Source organism: Antennarius striatus, chromosome 4 (genome assembly GCF_040054535.1).
Source record: "Antennarius striatus isolate MH-2024 chromosome 4, ASM4005453v1, whole genome shotgun sequence".
NCBI classification, from domain to species: Eukaryota; Metazoa; Chordata; class Actinopteri; order Lophiiformes; family Antennariidae; genus Antennarius; species Antennarius striatus.
In genome coordinates this window covers 26,369,132-26,386,940 of record NC_090779.1, presented here as the reverse complement: position 1 = coordinate 26,386,940, position 17,809 = coordinate 26,369,132, and the positions used below count along the sequence as shown (strand labels likewise).

At 44.8% G+C, this 17,809-nt stretch overlaps 1 protein-coding gene across 1 annotated transcript in view; it reads left to right on the top strand.

The window, feature by feature from the left end:
• lrriq1 (leucine-rich repeats and IQ motif containing 1) overlaps window positions 1-17,809 on the top strand; it is a 49,846-nt gene continuing 32,037 nt past the window's right edge. Inside the window, exons 1-11 of the mRNA XM_068312663.1 lie at window positions 1-210; window positions 8,345-8,444; window positions 9,223-9,410; window positions 10,008-10,082; window positions 12,135-12,884; window positions 13,260-13,664; window positions 14,257-14,409; window positions 14,475-14,625; window positions 15,019-15,212; window positions 17,254-17,381; window positions 17,721-17,794. Coding sequence (XP_068168764.1) covers window positions 124-210; window positions 8,345-8,444; window positions 9,223-9,410; window positions 10,008-10,082; window positions 12,135-12,884; window positions 13,260-13,664; window positions 14,257-14,409; window positions 14,475-14,625; window positions 15,019-15,212; window positions 17,254-17,381; window positions 17,721-17,794 — 2,305 coding nt within the window. The 5' untranslated portion in view covers window positions 1-123. The remainder of the gene's footprint in view (window positions 211-8,344; window positions 8,445-9,222; window positions 9,411-10,007; window positions 10,083-12,134; window positions 12,885-13,259; window positions 13,665-14,256; window positions 14,410-14,474; window positions 14,626-15,018; window positions 15,213-17,253; window positions 17,382-17,720; window positions 17,795-17,809) is intronic.

Sequence of the window (17,809 nt, the reverse complement as noted above, 5' to 3'; positions counted from 1 at the left end):
ACGGCCGGCGGACGGAACGGAACGCGCGTTCACAACAACTGCGGGTTTTACCGGGAATACCGGAACTTCCTGGCTGTAAGTTCGGCTGAGTTCCGGTGAACGAGTCGCTGACGTTCCCGAACCATGACGGATGTTAATGACGTCAACGACACCGTCATGCTGGAGCCGGAAAATGTCGTCATGTCTGCAACCGACCGAACCGAGGAGGAGGTGAGTCACCGGAAAACCGTCACCGGTGAACCATTAACGGTAAACCGTTACCGGAAAACCGTCACCGGAAAACCGTCACCGGAAAACCGTCACCGGAAAACCGTCACCGGTAAACCCTAAATGGTAAACTGTTACCGGAAAACCTTTACCGGAAAACCGCTAACAGTAAACCATTACCGGTAAACCGTCACCGGAAAACCGTCACCGGTAAACCATTAACGGTAAACCGTTACCGGAAAACCGTCACCGGAAAACCGTCACCGGTAAACCCTAAATGGTAAACTGTTACCGGAAAACCTTTACCGGAAAACCGCTAACAGTAAACCATTACCGGTAAACCGTCACCGGAAAACCGTCACCGGTAAACCATTAACGGTAAACCGTCACCGGAAAACCGTCACCGGTAAACCATTAACGGTAAACCGTTACCGGAAAACCGTCACCGGAAAACCGTTACCGGAAAACCGTCACCGGAAAACCGTCACCGGTAAACCCTAAATGGTAAACTGTTACCGGAAAACCTTTACCGGAAAACCTTTACCAGAAAACCGCTAACAGTAAACCATTACCGGTAAACCGTCACCGGAAAACCGTCACTGGAAAACCGTTACCGGAAAGCAGTTACGGGAAAAACATTACTGGTAAACCGTTACCGGAAAACCGTCACCGGTAAACCCTAAATGGTAAACTGTTACCGGAAAACCTTTACCGGAAAACCTTTACCAGAAAACCGCTAACAGTAAACCATTACCGGTAAACCGTCACCGGAAAACCGTCACTGGAAAACCGTTACCGGAAAGCAGTTACGGGAAAAACATTACTGGTAAACCGTTACCGGAAAACCGTCACTGGTAAACCATGAACGGTGAACCGTCACCGGAAAACCGTCACCGGTAAACCATTAACGGTAAACCATTACCAGAAAACCATTAACGGTAAACCGTCACCGGAAAACCGTCACCGGTAAACCATTAACGGTAAACCGTTACCGGAAAACCGTCACCGGAAAACCGTTACCGGAAAACCGTCACCGGTAAACCCTAAATGGTAAACTGTTACCGGAAAACCTTTACTGGAAAACCTTTACCAGAAAACCGCTAACAGTAAACCATTACCGGTAAACCGTCACTGGAAAACCGTTACCGGAAAACAGTTACCGGAAAAACATTACTGGTAAACCGTTACCGGAAAACCGTCACTGGTAAACCATGAACGGTGAACCGTCACCGGAAAACCGTCACTGGTAAACCATGAACGGTGAACCGTCACCGGAAAACCGTCACCGGTAAACCATTAACGGTAAACCATTACCCGAAAACCATTAACGGCAAAACATTAACGGTAAAACATTAACGGTAAACCGTTACCGGAAAACCGTCACCGGTAAACCATTAACAGTAAACCGTTACCGGAAAACCATTAACAGTAAAACATTAACGGTGAACCGTTACCGGAAAACCGTCACCGGTAAACCATTAACGGTAAACCGTTACCGGAAAACAATTACCGGTAAACCATTACCGGAAAACCATTAACGGTAAAACATTAACGGTGAACCGTTACCGGAAAACCGTCACCGGTAAACCCTTAATGGTAAACCGTTACCGGAAAACTGCTACCGGTAAACTGTTACCGGAAAACCGTTACCAGAAAACCGTCGCCAGTAAACTCTTGATGGTAAACCGTTACCGGAAAACCGTTACCGGAAAACCGTTACCGGAAAACAGTTGCTGGTAAACCATTACCTGTAAACCGTTACCGGTAAACCGTTACCGGTGTGGGTTCTAGATCGGTACTGGTAAACTGTCGCTGGTAAACTATTATCAGTAAACCATTACCATTATGGGTTCCAGACCGTCACCGATAAACAGTTACCGGTAAAACGTTACTGGAAAACCGTTACCGGTGAGGCTGTGGGTTCTGGACCGTTAACGGTGCGGGTTCTGGACCGTTACCGGTGCGGGTTCTGGACCGTTACCGGTGAGGGTGTGGGTTCTGGATCGTTGCGGGTGCGGGTTCTGGACCGTTACCGGTGAGGGTGCGGGTTCTGGACCGTTAGTGGTGAGGGTTCTGGACCGTTAGTGGTGAGGGTTCTGGACCGTTAGTGGTGAGGGTTCTGGACCGTTAGTGGTGAGGGTTCTGGACCGTTAGTGGTGAGGGTTCTGGACCGTTAGTGGTGAGGGTTCTGGACCGTTAGTGGTGAGTTTAAGGGTTTAATGATGATTAAATCAACATTTCTTGAGCAGACAGGTGATATAACAAGATGAATCTAACTGGAAGCAGCTGCTGCTTCAAATATGATCTGACATTATTATTATTATTATTAATAATATTATTGTCATTATTAATAACATTATTATTAGTATTATTATTAATATTATTATCACTATTATCATTTTTATTATTATTATTAATAATAATAATACAATTATTATCAATAATAATTTTATTATTATTATTATTAATAATAATACAATTATTATTAATAATAATTTTATTATTATTATTAATAATAATTGTATAATAATAATAATAATGATACAATTATTATTATTAATAATAACAATAACATTATTATTATTATCACTATCATCATCATTATTATTATCACTATTATTATTATTATTATTATTATTATCATGTTTCAAGTTTATTTATTTTTAAATAGCCCAGATTCACAAACAATGTCTCAAAGGTCTTTACAATCTGCACATGGACGATATCCCTCTGACCTTTGTGCACTGCAAGCAGTGCGACCCTCGCATCGGATAAGGAACAACTCCCCCCAAAACCCTTTTAACAGGGGAAAAAATGGATGGGAGAAACCTCAGGGCGACTGGAGGAGGGACCCCTCTTCCAGGAGTGGACAGACGAAGCAATAGATACCGCATGTACAGATTAACAACACAATAATAATAACAGTAACAATAACAGTAACAATAAATGTATAACAAAGGCATGCCGATCCATCCAGTAGAGCGAGTCACCACCAGCCGATGAAGCACACAGAGGTCACCGATCAGAGGATCCACCACTCTGAGGACAGACCAGACAGTGCCTAAGTCATTCAGCTCAAAAAAGTTAAAGTCAAGGTTACTCTGGCAAAACCCCAAAACCACAGCAGAACCAAATGAGGCAGAACCAGCACTCCCCTAGTGGATGGTGAAACAGGACCACTGTACAGCTTGTGCTATCGCCAGCCATGGAAGCAGACAGAGGTAGCCGATTGCCGATGATCCACCACACAGAGGCCTGTGAGAGAGAACAGCAGAAGAAGGAAGAGAGACAGAGAGAACAGGGGGAGAGTGGTGCTAGAGGGACCAGAATAGCAGAGGATTAATGGGAGGCAGGGGCCTAACTAAGAAATCCTATGACTCGTTGGCAGGACTAGGCTAAACCTAAACATTGAGACCGCCATCCCCGATATTACTTATATGTTAGGTCGAACAGATATGTTTTGAGTCTAGATTTAAAGACATTTACAGATTCAGACTGTCTAATATTTATAGGGAGGTTATTCCACAAGAAAGGGGCACGATAGGAGAAGGCCCTCTGGCCAGCTGACTTCTTTTTAACTCTAGGAACACACAAGAGACCAGTATTCTGAGAGCGGAGAGCCCTAGTCGGCGTGTAAGGTTTAACAAGATCAGACATGTAGGTGGGAGCAAGCCCATTAATACTTTTGTATGTTAAGAGTACCTTAAAATCGGATCTAACATGAATCAGGAGCCGATGTAATGCAGCCAAAACTGGGGTGATGTGGTCAGATTTCCTAGTTTTAGTTAATATTCTTGCTGCTGTGTTCTGAACCATCTGAAGGCCCCTAGTTCTAGATCGAGGCAACCCTGATAACAGAACATTACAATAGTCGAGTCTAGAGGACACAAAGGCATGAATCAAAATTTCTGCATCAGCCATGGCTAAAGAGGACCTAATTTTGGAAATATTACGTAGATGAAAGAAGGCGATCTTTGTCACCTCTTTAATATGCTGGTCAAAGGAGAGAGTTGAATATAACGTTACTCCAAGGTTCTTGACTGTTGAACTATGGGTTATAAGACAGTTATCTACAGATATTGTTAGGTGTTGAAATTGGTTTCTATGTCGTGCAGGGCCAATGATTAACATCTCAGTTTTGTCTGGGTTTAGAAGCAAGAAATTACTGGACATCCAACTATTCACAGCAGAAAGACAGGCCTCTAGTTTAATTAATTCAGATCGATCATCTGCTTTTAAGGGCATGTAAAGTTGTGTGTCATCATCATAACAATGGAAACTTATTCCAAAGCTGTGTATAATTTGACCAAGAGGTGCAACATACAGGGAGAATAACAGAGGACCAAGTACAGACCCCGGAGGTACGCCATATTTGACGTCGGAGAAGGCAGAAGTTTTATTTTTGTAGGAGACACATTGTGTCCTATCAGATAGATACGATTTTAACCAAGCAAGAGCTAACTCACAGACACCAAACTGTCTCTCCAGTCGGTCAAGGAGTATACAGTGATCTATAGTATCAAATGCTGCACTAAGATCCAAAAGAAGGAGAACAGAAGTGGTATCAGAGTCCAGATTTAATAGGAGATCATTCACAACTTTGGTAAGTGCTGTTTCAGTGGAATGGCGGGCCCGAAAAGCTGATTGGAATGGTTCGAAAAGACCGCTTAATGATAAATAATCTAAGAGCTGTTGAGATACTACCCTTTCTAGTACTTTAGATAAGAATGGAAGGTTAGAAACTGGTCTATAATTATTTAAAGACTCTTGGTCGAGATGTGGCTTTTTAAGCAGAGGTTTAACCACGGCCGCTTTAAAGCTAATGGGAACAACACCAGTTGCAAGAGAAAGATTAACTACATTTAACATAGTAGGGCCCAGCAATGGCCATAATTCTTTAACTAATTTAGCAGGGAGAGGGTCTAAGAGGCATGTAGTAGGTTTAGAGATTGAGACCAACTTCGATAATTCTTCCAGAGAGACATTCTCAAAGTGTGTTAAAGAGAGAAGTTGGGTTTTAACACCCAGAGAAGGAACCACATCAAATTTTGATCCAGGTGAAGCTGACGAAGTAGTTTTATGTCTAATGTTATCAATTTTACAGCAGAAAAAATCTTGGAAATCATCAGCCGCCAATAACAAGCTGCTTGCCGTTGGCTGTTTCTGGGTCAATCTGGCTACAGTATTAAACAGAAATCGAGGATTGTGTTTATTTTTACTTATTAATCTGGAGAAATAGGCAGCTTTAGCGGTGGACAGAGCACGTTTGTAGTTTAAGACACACTCGTGCCAAGAGATGTAGCATAATTTAGATTTTGATTTACGCCACCTGCGCTCTAAACTCCTACAGGCCCGTCTGAGAGCGCGTGTCTCCTCGTTAAACCATGGTGTAGACCTGCGCACACCTATGGTTTTAGTTTTTAGAGGTGCAACTGAGTCCAACAGACTAGAAAGAGCTGAGTTTAGATCACTAGTGTAATTTTCGATTGATCCTGATGCTACAGTAAAAGGAGTCAATACCTCAGGCAGAAGCTCACTAAGTTTAGATACCGTTGACAAGCCGATATGGCGAGTAGTGACTACATCAGGAGTAATGCTATCTGGACAAATAAAGGCTGCTTTAAAAGTAATAAGAAAATGGTCAGATATCACTGACGTAAGAGGAGAGACAGTCACAGCAGTAACATTTATACCACGCGATAGAATCAGATCTAGGGTATTACCATTGGAATGAGTTGCTTCATGAACCCACTGAGTGAAACCTAACATGTCCAGGAGGGTTAGGAAAGCTTTACACAATGGATCACTAGCGTTATTTAAATGTTAAAATCACCTGTCACCATAACCTCATCAGATTGAGTAATTAGATCCGAAAGGAATTCACCAAATTCTTCTAAGAATAAAGAATAGGGACCAGGCGGTCTATAGACTACTACAAGATGAAGCCTGCTGTGTACAGCTGTAGGCGATGGTTTTAGAACAAGAGCCTCAAAAGAGGTAAAATGAATATCTAGATTAGAAGTCAGGTTCAGAATAGATTTGTAGACTAAAGCAACACCTCCACCCTGTTTATCAGCCCTTGCGGCATGAGCATATGTAAAATCAGGTGGTGAAGCTTCATTTAACGGTAAGAAGACATTTGGTTTTAGCCATGTTTCACATAGAGCAATCATATCCAGGCCATGCTGAAGAATTAAACCGTTCACAAGCAAGGCCTTCGATGACATTGATCTAATATTTAAAAGGCCAAATTGAAATGTGGTAGTGTCACTAACATGATTGTTAGACGGTTTAACAGCTGAGGATGTATTAATCTCAATAAGACACTGCGTCTCAATGAATCTGGGAGGTAAAGACCTATAAACACGATGTGATACAATAACTGGGATGCTTTCAGGTATAGAGTCTTGGATAACCTGATCAGGTGCTTCACTGAACAGTACCTTGTCAATGGTGATAAGAGCAGAAGTAAGATTCACATGGGTAATGTCCCGGGCCATTTTATTAAAAATCTGAGGGAAGGAGACAGTCTCAACGTCACTAACTATTCCATCAGTCTGATGGTTTCCTAGTCTAGACTCCACAACCGCACCAACAACTACCCTAGCAGGCTCTCTAATCACCTGCAGCCAGAGCGCTGTATGGCTATTGTTAAAGACGCTGTAAGGCCCTGTCTATATTCCTGGACAAAAGAGCTGCCCCTGCCCCAGTAGGATGCAGGCCGTCAGCTCTCAGCAGCTCGGGGCGGCCCCAGAAGGAAGGCCAGTTATCTACGAAGCCTAAACCCTGTTCCCTACAGTAGCGCGCCAGCCAGCGGTTCAAAGCTGTTAACCTACTATAAGTCTCATCATTCCCCTCACAGGCAAGAGGCCAGAGACTATTACTCGATGCCGACACATCTTCCTAGCGCAGTCCGGAGCCCTAACCAAGCTATTCTTTGTCATTCATTCACTCATCTTCTAATCCGCAAACGCAGGTCGCGGATTAGAATTATTATTATATTATTATTATTATTATTATTAAATTACCTGTTCTGTTCACCTGTCTGTGCTGTGAGTCGGATGCATGACAGTAATCAGTTAAATGAACGTGAGTGAGAACTGAAGCACCTGGGGAGTGTCCCCTGACTCCTGACCCCTGGGGAGTGACCCCTGACTCCTGACCCTTGACATCAGGTAACAGCTGGATGGAGGTGTGAGAGCATCCACTGACCTGGTGAGAGTCTGATAGATAGACAGACAGACACAGACAGACAGACAGATACTTTATTAATCCCGGAGGAAAGTGCACACATCCACTGCTCAGGCATTACATGGGGAATAAATACTGGAAAAACACCAGGAGAAAAAGAAACACATCACAGGACATACCACAAAACATACACTACACTAACAGACACATGTAGCATTAACAGGACATATACTAAACTATCACTAAAATATAAACAGTATAAAAATAAAATAACATAAATAAAAATAAAAAGTGCAAGTGAAAATTATCAGGAGGCCCACTTGTTGGGTAAGGTACACCTTTCTTACAATGTAAGCCGTCACTAATATCACTACATCTAATATCACTACATCTAATATCACTACATCTAATATCACTACATCTAATATCACTACATCTAATATCACTACATCTGATATCACTACATCTGATATCACTACATCTGATATCACTACATCTGATATCACTACATCTAATATCACTACATCTAATATCACTACATCTAATATCACTACATCTGATATCACTACATCTGATATCACTACATCTGATATCACTACATCTGATATCACTACATCTGATATCACTACATCTGATATCACTACATCTGATATCACTACATCTGATATCACTACATCTGATATCACTACATCTGATATCACTACATCTAATATCTAGTATCTATCTAATATCTGTCTCACAATGGTCAAAAATATAAGGCGTCACTATCTACTATCAAAACATCACAACACCTTGGCCCCCCTACACTGCAGCACAGGCTGACATCCCATCTCCTCCCCTCCACTCAACCGTGTACTGACCTCGCCACCTCCCAGGTGGATCGCTGCTGCTGGTTGGTTGTGAGGTCAGAGGTCACACCACATTCACCTCCTTCCTTTCCCTCCAGCAGGGTTTGGATCACATCCCACCGTCGCTGCTCAGATACTTTGACACCTCCAGAAGCAGGGCGGCAGCCTGTGAGAAGCTCATCCTGGAGGAACGTGAAGGTATGATGGCTTCCTGAATATCACACTCATCAGGTGGGTTCTAGAGGCGTTTCTGGGGGGGCCTTCTAGAATCTACATCCTGTTGATGTCAGGATTCGGTCAGGGACACGGGGGGTATTCAGGTCTACATATTAACACACATGATCGTCCAAACAACACGTGGGCTGTTCTTAGTTGGAGCTTCGCGTGACACTGAGGACGTGAAGCTGATGGAGACACAACGAGCCAGAATCAACTCATACGTGTTTGTGATTGGTCTATGTGTCCTGGAGAAGTCCTTCACACCTGTTCTCCGTCCCACGGAGATCGTTCTTGACTCAGGAAGTGAAACGTGTCAGAGCTTTTAATCATGAAGCACTTCCACTGAGACCGTGTGGTGTTAATGCCCCGGGGGGATGCCCCTGGGGGATCGTTGCCTCTGATCGGATCCTCTTGAGGAGCTGAGACTTCTCCCTGCAGAGTTCCCCCCAGGGTCTTCCTCCCTGACCCCCCAAAAATACAACACCTACTGCACAGGAAACGAGCAGATGAGAATGCACTGAGCCCAGAGCAGCCGCCCACCAGGGGGCGCTGTTTTCCTGTGGTGTGGAGCCCTGAGCAGGAAGGTGTTTACTAATGCGGGTGATTCTAACGGTGAACCTGTGCAGCACGTCTGCAGACAGGATGGACACGTGTGTTTAAAACCTTCTCACCTTCATGATGCTGTAAACAATGATGGTGTTTCTCCTCCTCTCATGCCGAACCAACACTCTGACATTTATTGTTTTATTCTTTGCAGATGAAGGTGGAACAAATAAGCGTATAGAGAACCAGAAGCGTCTGAGCTTTGAGATGCGAACCCATGAAACCCTGAATGAAAAGCAGAGAACAGGAAGCCCTGAGGACGACACGCGAACACGTCAGGAGCAGGAACAGACGGAAGAAGACTTCCAGAGGGAGCTGAGGAAGATCATGGAAGCAGAGAAGGTTCGTCAGTCTGACCTCCTGAAACCAGTGTAATTACCCCCCCCCCCATAAAGACACAATGGGGCGACCGTGGCTCAGTGGTTTTGCAGGTCGTCCAGTGATTTAAGAACGATGGTTCAATTCCCGCTCCAGCCAAGTCATTTGTCGTTGTGTCCTTGGGCAAGACACTTTACCCTCCTTGCCTCCATCGAGGCACTCGCTGGTGTGTGAATGTGTTTGATTGTTCCGCTGGTGGTGGGAGGGGCCGCAGGGGCAGATTGGCAGCCATGCCGCCGTTAGTTGCCCCAGGGCAGCTGTGGCTACACACATAGTCTAACATCACCACCAAGTATGAATGAGGAGCGGATGAATAATGGATCCAATGTAAAGTGACTGAGTGTCCAGAAAAGCGCTATAGAAATCTAATCCATTACTATTATTATTATTAATATTCAACTGTATGTCTTTATAATGGGGGGGGGGGTAATATGTTTTATAATCAGACTAAACGATGGAGCTACTTTATCTCCAGAAAGCTATCAAACCAACAAGATGTTGACATCCTGAGTTCTTCCTGAGTCGTTCCTTCATTGAATGTGAATTTTATTGTCGTCTCAGCAACAGCAGCAGGAACTGGAGCTGATGGAGCAACGAGCTCAGGAGAAGCTGGAGGAGGAGTTCCTGCTGCAGCAGGTAAACCTGTCTCTGATTGGTCCATAGTGTAGCATATGTATGTGTACATTAACAAATTAACAATATCAAATTGGGCTTGATCAGAAGATTTGGTTCGGCTCTAGGAGTGGAGAAAGGAAGAGACTGAGGTTTGAACTTGGTACCATTTATTTAAAAACCCACACAGAACAACAAAGAATGCTTATTCTCACAAAGAATAAAAAGCAAATCAAATTTCTAACTTAAATTATCTTCAAGGAAAACCAAAAATCAATGCCGTCAAATGAATACATTCATTTAACACATTTGATTCAAAAGTCTAATGAGCCCACTTAATTTGGTTCAGTCCATGGGCGCAAATTGAGCACAACACAAGTTCAGGTTGTCCACAACACGGGGCTGTAGCACGATGACTTGAGCAGGATTTCCAGAGGGATAGTGTGAATGTGAGTGTGTGGGACAGACCGCAAGACTCAGTTCACTAGATTTTTGTCCAAGTTCTTTCGTTGTTTTAGCTGGCCATCCAAACCTGGCCTGAATAAAAAGGAACAGGACCAGTTTCAGCTCGGTGTACACCAAGTATATATATCAGGGCTCGAAATTGCGCCCATTTTGGTCGCATATGCGCCCAAATTTTTATCAGTGTGACTATTAAATATATTTGGGAGCACCGGTGCGACTAGGGGAAAAATCTGGTGCGCCTTTTTTTGTGAGACCGCGCTCCTGCAGTCCTGCCAGGAACCAATGAGAGCGCAGCTGCGGCTGCTTTCCTGGGGGAGGGAGAGAGGAGGAACGGAGATGGACGGAGCGTCTCTATCGCTCCGTCACCGCCTTGTTTTTTGGGGGGTGCTCCTGAAGTCTTTGCTGGTGCTACTAACTTCTACATTTGGGAGCACCAGTGCTACCAAGAAAAAAAGTTCATTTCCAGCCCTGTATATATATACACAGTATATATATCAATCAATTAGTCGATATCAATAAATACTGCAGGCCGCATCACAATTAATACTGTACAATATTAAGTCCGTTCTTTCACCAAAGTTACTCTTAATTACACACATTTGGAGAAACGGGCATAGTTACGTACGCTAATCCATTTGTATGCGTACAGCCTAAAGCTAACTGTTAGCACGCTAACCCCATTGTATGCCTACAGCCTAAAGCTAACTGTTAGCACGCTAACCCCATTGTATGCCTACAGCCTAAAGCTAACTGTTAGCACGCTAACCCCATTGTATGCCTACAGCCTAAAGCTAACTGTTAGCACGCTAACCCCATTGTATGCATACAGACTAAAGCTACCTGTTGGCGCAACTCACCGGTTCCGCCATTTCAGGAACGTAGTCCCGCTGTAGTCGGTCGGCTCTCACAAGTAGTCGAAAACGTTTCTCGTGTTGTCAAAGTGAAATCACAGCGTTCAGCGTTCAGCGTTCAGCGTTGTCCGTCCCTCTCGCATCACCCGACTCATTTCCTGGGACGCCATTTTATGGGCACCGATAGGCTGCGTGGGGTCATGTGATGTCCAGACGGTCGCTAGGAGACGGCTAGAAACGCAGAATTAACTTTTTTCACCTGGGTTACAATAGTCAAATAGACATGTCTCTGATTGGTCCACAGTGAAGCAGATGTCTCTGATTGGTCCACAGTGAAGCAGATGTCTCTGATTGGTCCACAGTCAAACAGATGTCTCTGATTGGTCCACAGTCAAACAGATGTCTCTGATTGGTCCACAGTGAAGCAGATGTCTCTGATTGGTCCACAGTGAAGCAGATGTCTCTGATTGGTCCACAGTGAAGCAGATGTCTCTGATTGGTCCACAGTGAAGCAGATGTCTCTGATTGGTCCACAGTGAAGCAGATGTCTCTGATTGGTCCACAGTGAAGCAGATGTCTCTGATTGGTCCACAGTGAAGCAGATGTCTCTGATTGGTCCACAGTGAAGCAGATGTCTCTGATTGGTCCACAGTGAAGCAGATGTCTCTGATTGGTCCACAGTGAAGCAGGCGGATGAACTGAAAGAGCTTTTCATTAGAAATGAACAGATGTCTTGGTAACGACTGTCTTCACCGTTTAGGAGATGATCATCAAACTACAGAGAAGAGTGGAGGAAGAGAAGAAGAAGAGGGAAGAGGAGCAGAAGAGAATGAAGGAGGAGAAGGAAAGAAGAAAGGAGGAGGAGAGAAGAAGAGTGGAGGAAGAGACACGGAGGAAAAAAGAGGAAGAGAGAAAAACAGAAGAGTTGAAACGTAAAGAAGAAGAGAGGAAAAATAAAGAGGAAATGAGGAGAATGAGAGAGGAAAAGAAGAGAGAGGAAGAGAGAAAAAGGAAAGAGCTGGTAAGGAAGCTGGAGGAAGAGAAGAGAATGATAGAGGAGGAAGAAATGAGAGAAGTGAAAGAAGGAGTAGAGAGGATGAAGAGGGAGGAGGAGAGAAGGAGAATGAAAGAAGGGAGGATGATGAAGAAGGATGAGTGGAGAGATGACAGGACGGAGGGAACAAAGATGGAAAAGCAAAATATGGGAAGAGAGGAAGAAGGGAGGAAGTCTAAAGAGGAGGAGAGGAAGGAGAGGTGGAGCAGAGAAAAGAAAGAGGAGGATGAGGATGAAGGCCAAAAAAGGACGACTCAGGTAAAAATTTGTGGAGAGCTGAGAAGAGCTGATGAAGGAGAAGACATGACAACGGAAGAGAGGAAGATGAAGGAAGAAGGTTATAAGAAAAGGAAAGAAGATGAAGAAAAAGAGGAATCTAAGAGGAAACAGAAGGAAGTAAAGATGGAGATGAGTGAGGAAGGAGAACGTAGAACAGTTGGACCACAGGGAGAGGAGGTGAAGAAGTTAGAAGTTGAAAGAAAAGGTGAAGAAGAACAGATGAAGCTGCAGAACGACAGACGGAGGGATGGAGGGAGGAAGCTCCACGGAGAGGAACCAGAGGAGGAGGAGCAGAGAGGAGAACAGGAGGAGGAGCAGACAGGAGAACAGGAGGAGGAGCAGAGAGGAGAACAGGAGGAGCAGAGAGGAGAACAGGAGGCGGAGCAGAGAGGAGAACAGGAGGAGGAGGGGCAGACAGGAGAACAGGAGGAGGAGCAGATAGGAGAACAGGAGGAGGAGGGGCAGATAGGAGAACAGGAGGAGGAGGAGCAGATAGAAGAACAGGAGGAGGAGCAGATAGGAGAACAGGAGGAGGAGCAGATAGGAGAACAGGAGGAGGAGCAGATAGGAGAACAGGAGGAGGAGGAGGATGAAGAAACGGAAGGAAAGGAAAGGAAAGCGGTGCAGAACGGAGGAGGAGAACCCACCACCTCCTGCTGCCTCAGTCCTCCACACAGGGACCCCCGGCTCTGCCCCCCCAGGACCGAAGCCACGCCTCAGCGGTGGGGCGAGAGCCCCCGTCCAGCCGTGACCCCGCCCCCTGCAGCGGCACAGAGGAGGATCTCCTGGATGAAGGACTGCATCTCCTGGTCGGATCTCTCCATCCAGAACTGGAGGAAGCACAGGGGCCCCCCCAGGAGCCGAAGGGGGGCTCGTAGGCCTCCTGAGGGCGGGGCTCCTCCTGCTCTCCCCCCCGCCTCGCTGCTCCGGGCCACAGGCTGCACGTCCCTGCAAGAGGTACGTTTTGTGCCCATGATCGGCCAGCGTCACCATGGGGGGTCAAAGGGCCAGATGTAACTACTAAATGTAACTAAATGTAACTACTCCTTAATGTAACTAATAAATGTAACTAAATGTAACTCAGTGTAATGTAACTAAATGTAACTACTCCTTAATGTTAAATAACTGAATTTCTGACTGATTCTAGTTCCAAACATTACAGTTAGACAGAAAAAACATGTTTGTTTGTTTCTCTGTTCTAACATAAATCCTTTTCATTTGTCAGGTTATTAAACCCACAGAACTCCATCAATCAAGGATCAAACTATCAATCAATAAAGAAAAATAACATCAGACACAAGTTAGGACGTTAACTTTTTTCACTACGTTTAGTCAGAGTTAAAATGAGCTGAAGTAGTGCATTGTGGGAAATGTAGTTTTGGTCAAAGCACACTTTGATCTGTTTATTTTTAGACAGTCTGACCTTTTATGCTTTCGGGGGCCACATGAAATGATGTGGAGGGCCACATTTCGCCCCCGGGCCTTGAGTTTGACACACGTGTTCTATCAGTTTGCTGACATGAACCTGAGCGTTTCCTGCCTGGTCCAGGTGACCTCGCTGACCCTGGAGGACTCGCCCGCCTGCAGCCTGTCTACCCTCGCCCTGTGCCCTCAGCTGGGGGCCCTCAGGATCAGGCGCTGTGGTCTCAGGGCCCTGGGGGGCCTCAGCAAGCTTAAGCAACTCCGCTTCATTGACGTGCAGGTGGGGGGATCACTCACACGCCCCTGGAGGGATCAGCGTGTTAATCGTATTGATCTGTGTTCCAGGAGAACCACGTCTCCTCTGTGGACTGTCAGGACATGAGGAGCCTCCGGGTTCTCCTCCTCGCCCACAACCACCTGACCTCCATCCACGGGCTGGACGGCGCTGAGAACCTGGAGGTTCTGGAACTTTCACACAACTCCATAACCCGCATTGGTGAGAGCGGGGGGGCCTGATGTGTGTCCTCACAGGCTGATTGATTATTGGTGTTATTGATCTTAGCGCAGTTTTTTGAGATCTTACAGATGTAAAACTGAATTTATGACCTTCCACCACAAGAGGGCGGCATCTCCTTTATTTTCAGCCTCAGTCTTCTCAGGTCACTGCGACAGGAGTAAAAAGTGATTGATTGGCTGAAGCCATGTTGAGCCCCCAGGCTGAAGCCATAAAAACATTTATCAGGGCTGAGGTTAAACACTCAGCTGCCCCCCCCCCCCCCCGCTGTGAGCTCCTGGTAGCCACAGACAGGAGGAGGCCTCTGCACCTCCTCAGCCCACGTTACCAGTGAACCGCTGCTGAATACACGTCTGTCCTCCGTGTCGCCCCCAGCCGGCCTGGAGTCCACCCGGGGGCTGCAGAGGTTGTGTCTGGATCACAACCAGCTGGTCAGCACCAGAGGCCTGGGGGGCATATACACCCTCCTGCACCTCAGCTGCTCCCACAACCACCTGATGAGGGCTGAGGGTCTGGAGAACCTGGCTCTGCTCGGCACGCTGGACCTGAGGGCCAACAGCCTGCTGGAGGTGAGACCAGCAGGGGGCGCCACCTCATTGTGCTTTTATTGTGGCGGGATGTCCCAATGGGGGAAAATATCGCTAATCATGATTCAGGAAAATAAATGTGCTTCACTAGTTTTTAATCACACACCTAAAGTGTGTTTCCTGACACTAGAACGTTCATGAGGAGGAAAACCTCTGGAAACCGCTGCCCCGCCTTCACAATAAATCCTGACTGTCACACGTTAGAAGTGATGTACGGCATCACGTGATCACCCTGAGCACAACTTAATGACGCGTCGGCTTGGAGCGGCCCCCCGTCTGTGGGACGTTTTAAACAGAACCCACTGGTGCTAAATCACAGAACGGCGGCGTGTAAATATTTCATTAACACGTTTTAAAATGGAACCGATTCAGATGCAGCTTTAAGAGACGCAACAGAATCTGGTCTTTGCAAACAGCCCACGTTTGGTGGCCGGACAAAGATGAACTTTGACCTACAGTCTCAGAAACATCCGTCCTGAATCAGTGAGTCACTCAGGCTTCGTTCGAACGACGAGAGAAACACAAAAGACCGTCTGTGGTGCAACGGTCCTGGCTGGATAAAAAAATCATGTAATATCAGTCAGGCAAAGCAAATTTAAAGAGAAAGCATTTATTCCAAATAAATCAAATTAATAGAGAAAGCATTTATTCCAAATAAAGAAAATTAATAGAGAAAGCATTTATTCCAAATAAAGCAAATTGAAAGAGAAAGCATTTATTCCAAATAGAGAAAATGAATAGCGAAAACATTTTCTTCTAAATTAAGTGAATTAAAATAGAAAACATTCTAAATAAAACAAATTAAAAGAGACAGTATTTATTCTAAATCAAATTAAAATAGCATTTATTCTAAATAAAGCAAATTAAAAGAGAAAGCATTTATTCTAAATAAAGCAAATTAAAATGGGAAACATTCTAAATAAAGTAAATTAAAAGAGACAGTATTTATTCTAAATAAAATGAAAATAGAAAGCATTTATTCTAAATAAAACAAATTAAAAGAGAAAGCATTTATTCTAAATAAAATGAATTAATATAGAAAACATTCTGAATAAAGCAAATTAAGAGATAGTATTTATTCTAAATAAAATGAAAATAGAAAGCATTTATTCTAAATAAAACAAATTAAAAGAGAAAGCATTTATTCTAAATAAAATGAATTAATATAGAAAACATTCTGAATAAAGCAAATTAAAAGAGATAGTATTTATTCTAAATAAAGTAAATTAAAATAGAAAGCATTCATTCTAAATAAAGCAAATTAAAAGAGACAGTATTTATTCTAAATAAAATTAAAATAGAATGCATTTATTCTAAATAAAACAAATTAAAAGAGAAAGCATTTATTCTAAATAAAATTAATTAATATAGAAAACACTCTGAATAAAGCAAATTAAAAGAGATAGTATTTATTCTAAATCAAATTAAAATAGAAAGCATTTATTCTAAATAAAGCAAATTAAAAGTTCAATTATTTATTCCGAATAATGCTAATTAAAATAGAAATTATTCTCAATAAAGCAAATTAAAAGATAAGTGATTTATTCTAATAAAGCAAGTTAAGAGAAAACATTCCAAGTAAAGGAAAACAAAAGAGAAAGCATTTACTCTGACTAAAGCAAATTAAAATAGAAAACATTTATTCTAAATTAAAATAACAGCCTTTACTGTGAATAAAGTTCATTTAGCGTGACCCGTCTGCGTGTTCCTGGTGCCGCCAGCGTGACCCGTCCGCGTGTTCCTGGTGCCGCTAGCGTGACCCGTCTGCGTGTTCCTGGTGCCGCCAGCGTGACCCGTCCGCGTGTTCCTGGTGCCGCTAGCGTGACCCGTCTGCGTGTTCCTGGTGCCGCCAGCGTGACCCGTCCGCGTGTTCCTGGTGCCGCTAGCGTGACCCGTCTGCGTGTTCCTGGTGCCGCCAGCGTGACCCGTCTGCGTGTTCCTGGTGCCGCCAGCGTGACCCGTCTGCGTGTTCCTGGTGCCGCTAGCGTGACCAGTGACCAGTTTTCCTCTGCTTGCCCCTCAGCCCCCCCAGCTGAACAACCAGGTCCTGCTCAGAGAGCTTCATCTGGACGACAACAACATCTCCTCCCTGGGGGGCCTCACCGCCTGCTGGCTTCCCCTCCTGCAGCGTCTCTCAGCGGCCCACAACCGGTACGTCCGTCTGTCCGTGGTCCAGCAGACAGGTTTAAAGCCCCCCCCGGATGTCCATCGCTAGTCCATCAGCACCTGAGGAGAATCCAGTTTGGTCCCAGGCCTGCAGGCCTCACACGGGTCACACGGGTCACACGGGTCACACGGGTCACACGGGTCACACGGGTCTGGTTCTATGTAATCTGGTTTGGTTGTGTTCACACCGGCCACACCGGATTCACTCCAGTAACTGTCTTCAGACTCACTTTTCCTTTGAATCCTGTTCGTTAGAGGAGACAACACGTAACCACGGTGACGGCAGCTGAGGATGGAGCTTTCTAAACTCTGTGTGTTTTCTAGGGTCACCCAGCTGCCCCCCATGTCTGCTCTGGTGTCTCTTTCACATCTGGACCTTCGATCCAACAGCCTGTCAGGTAACGGCTGGTCCT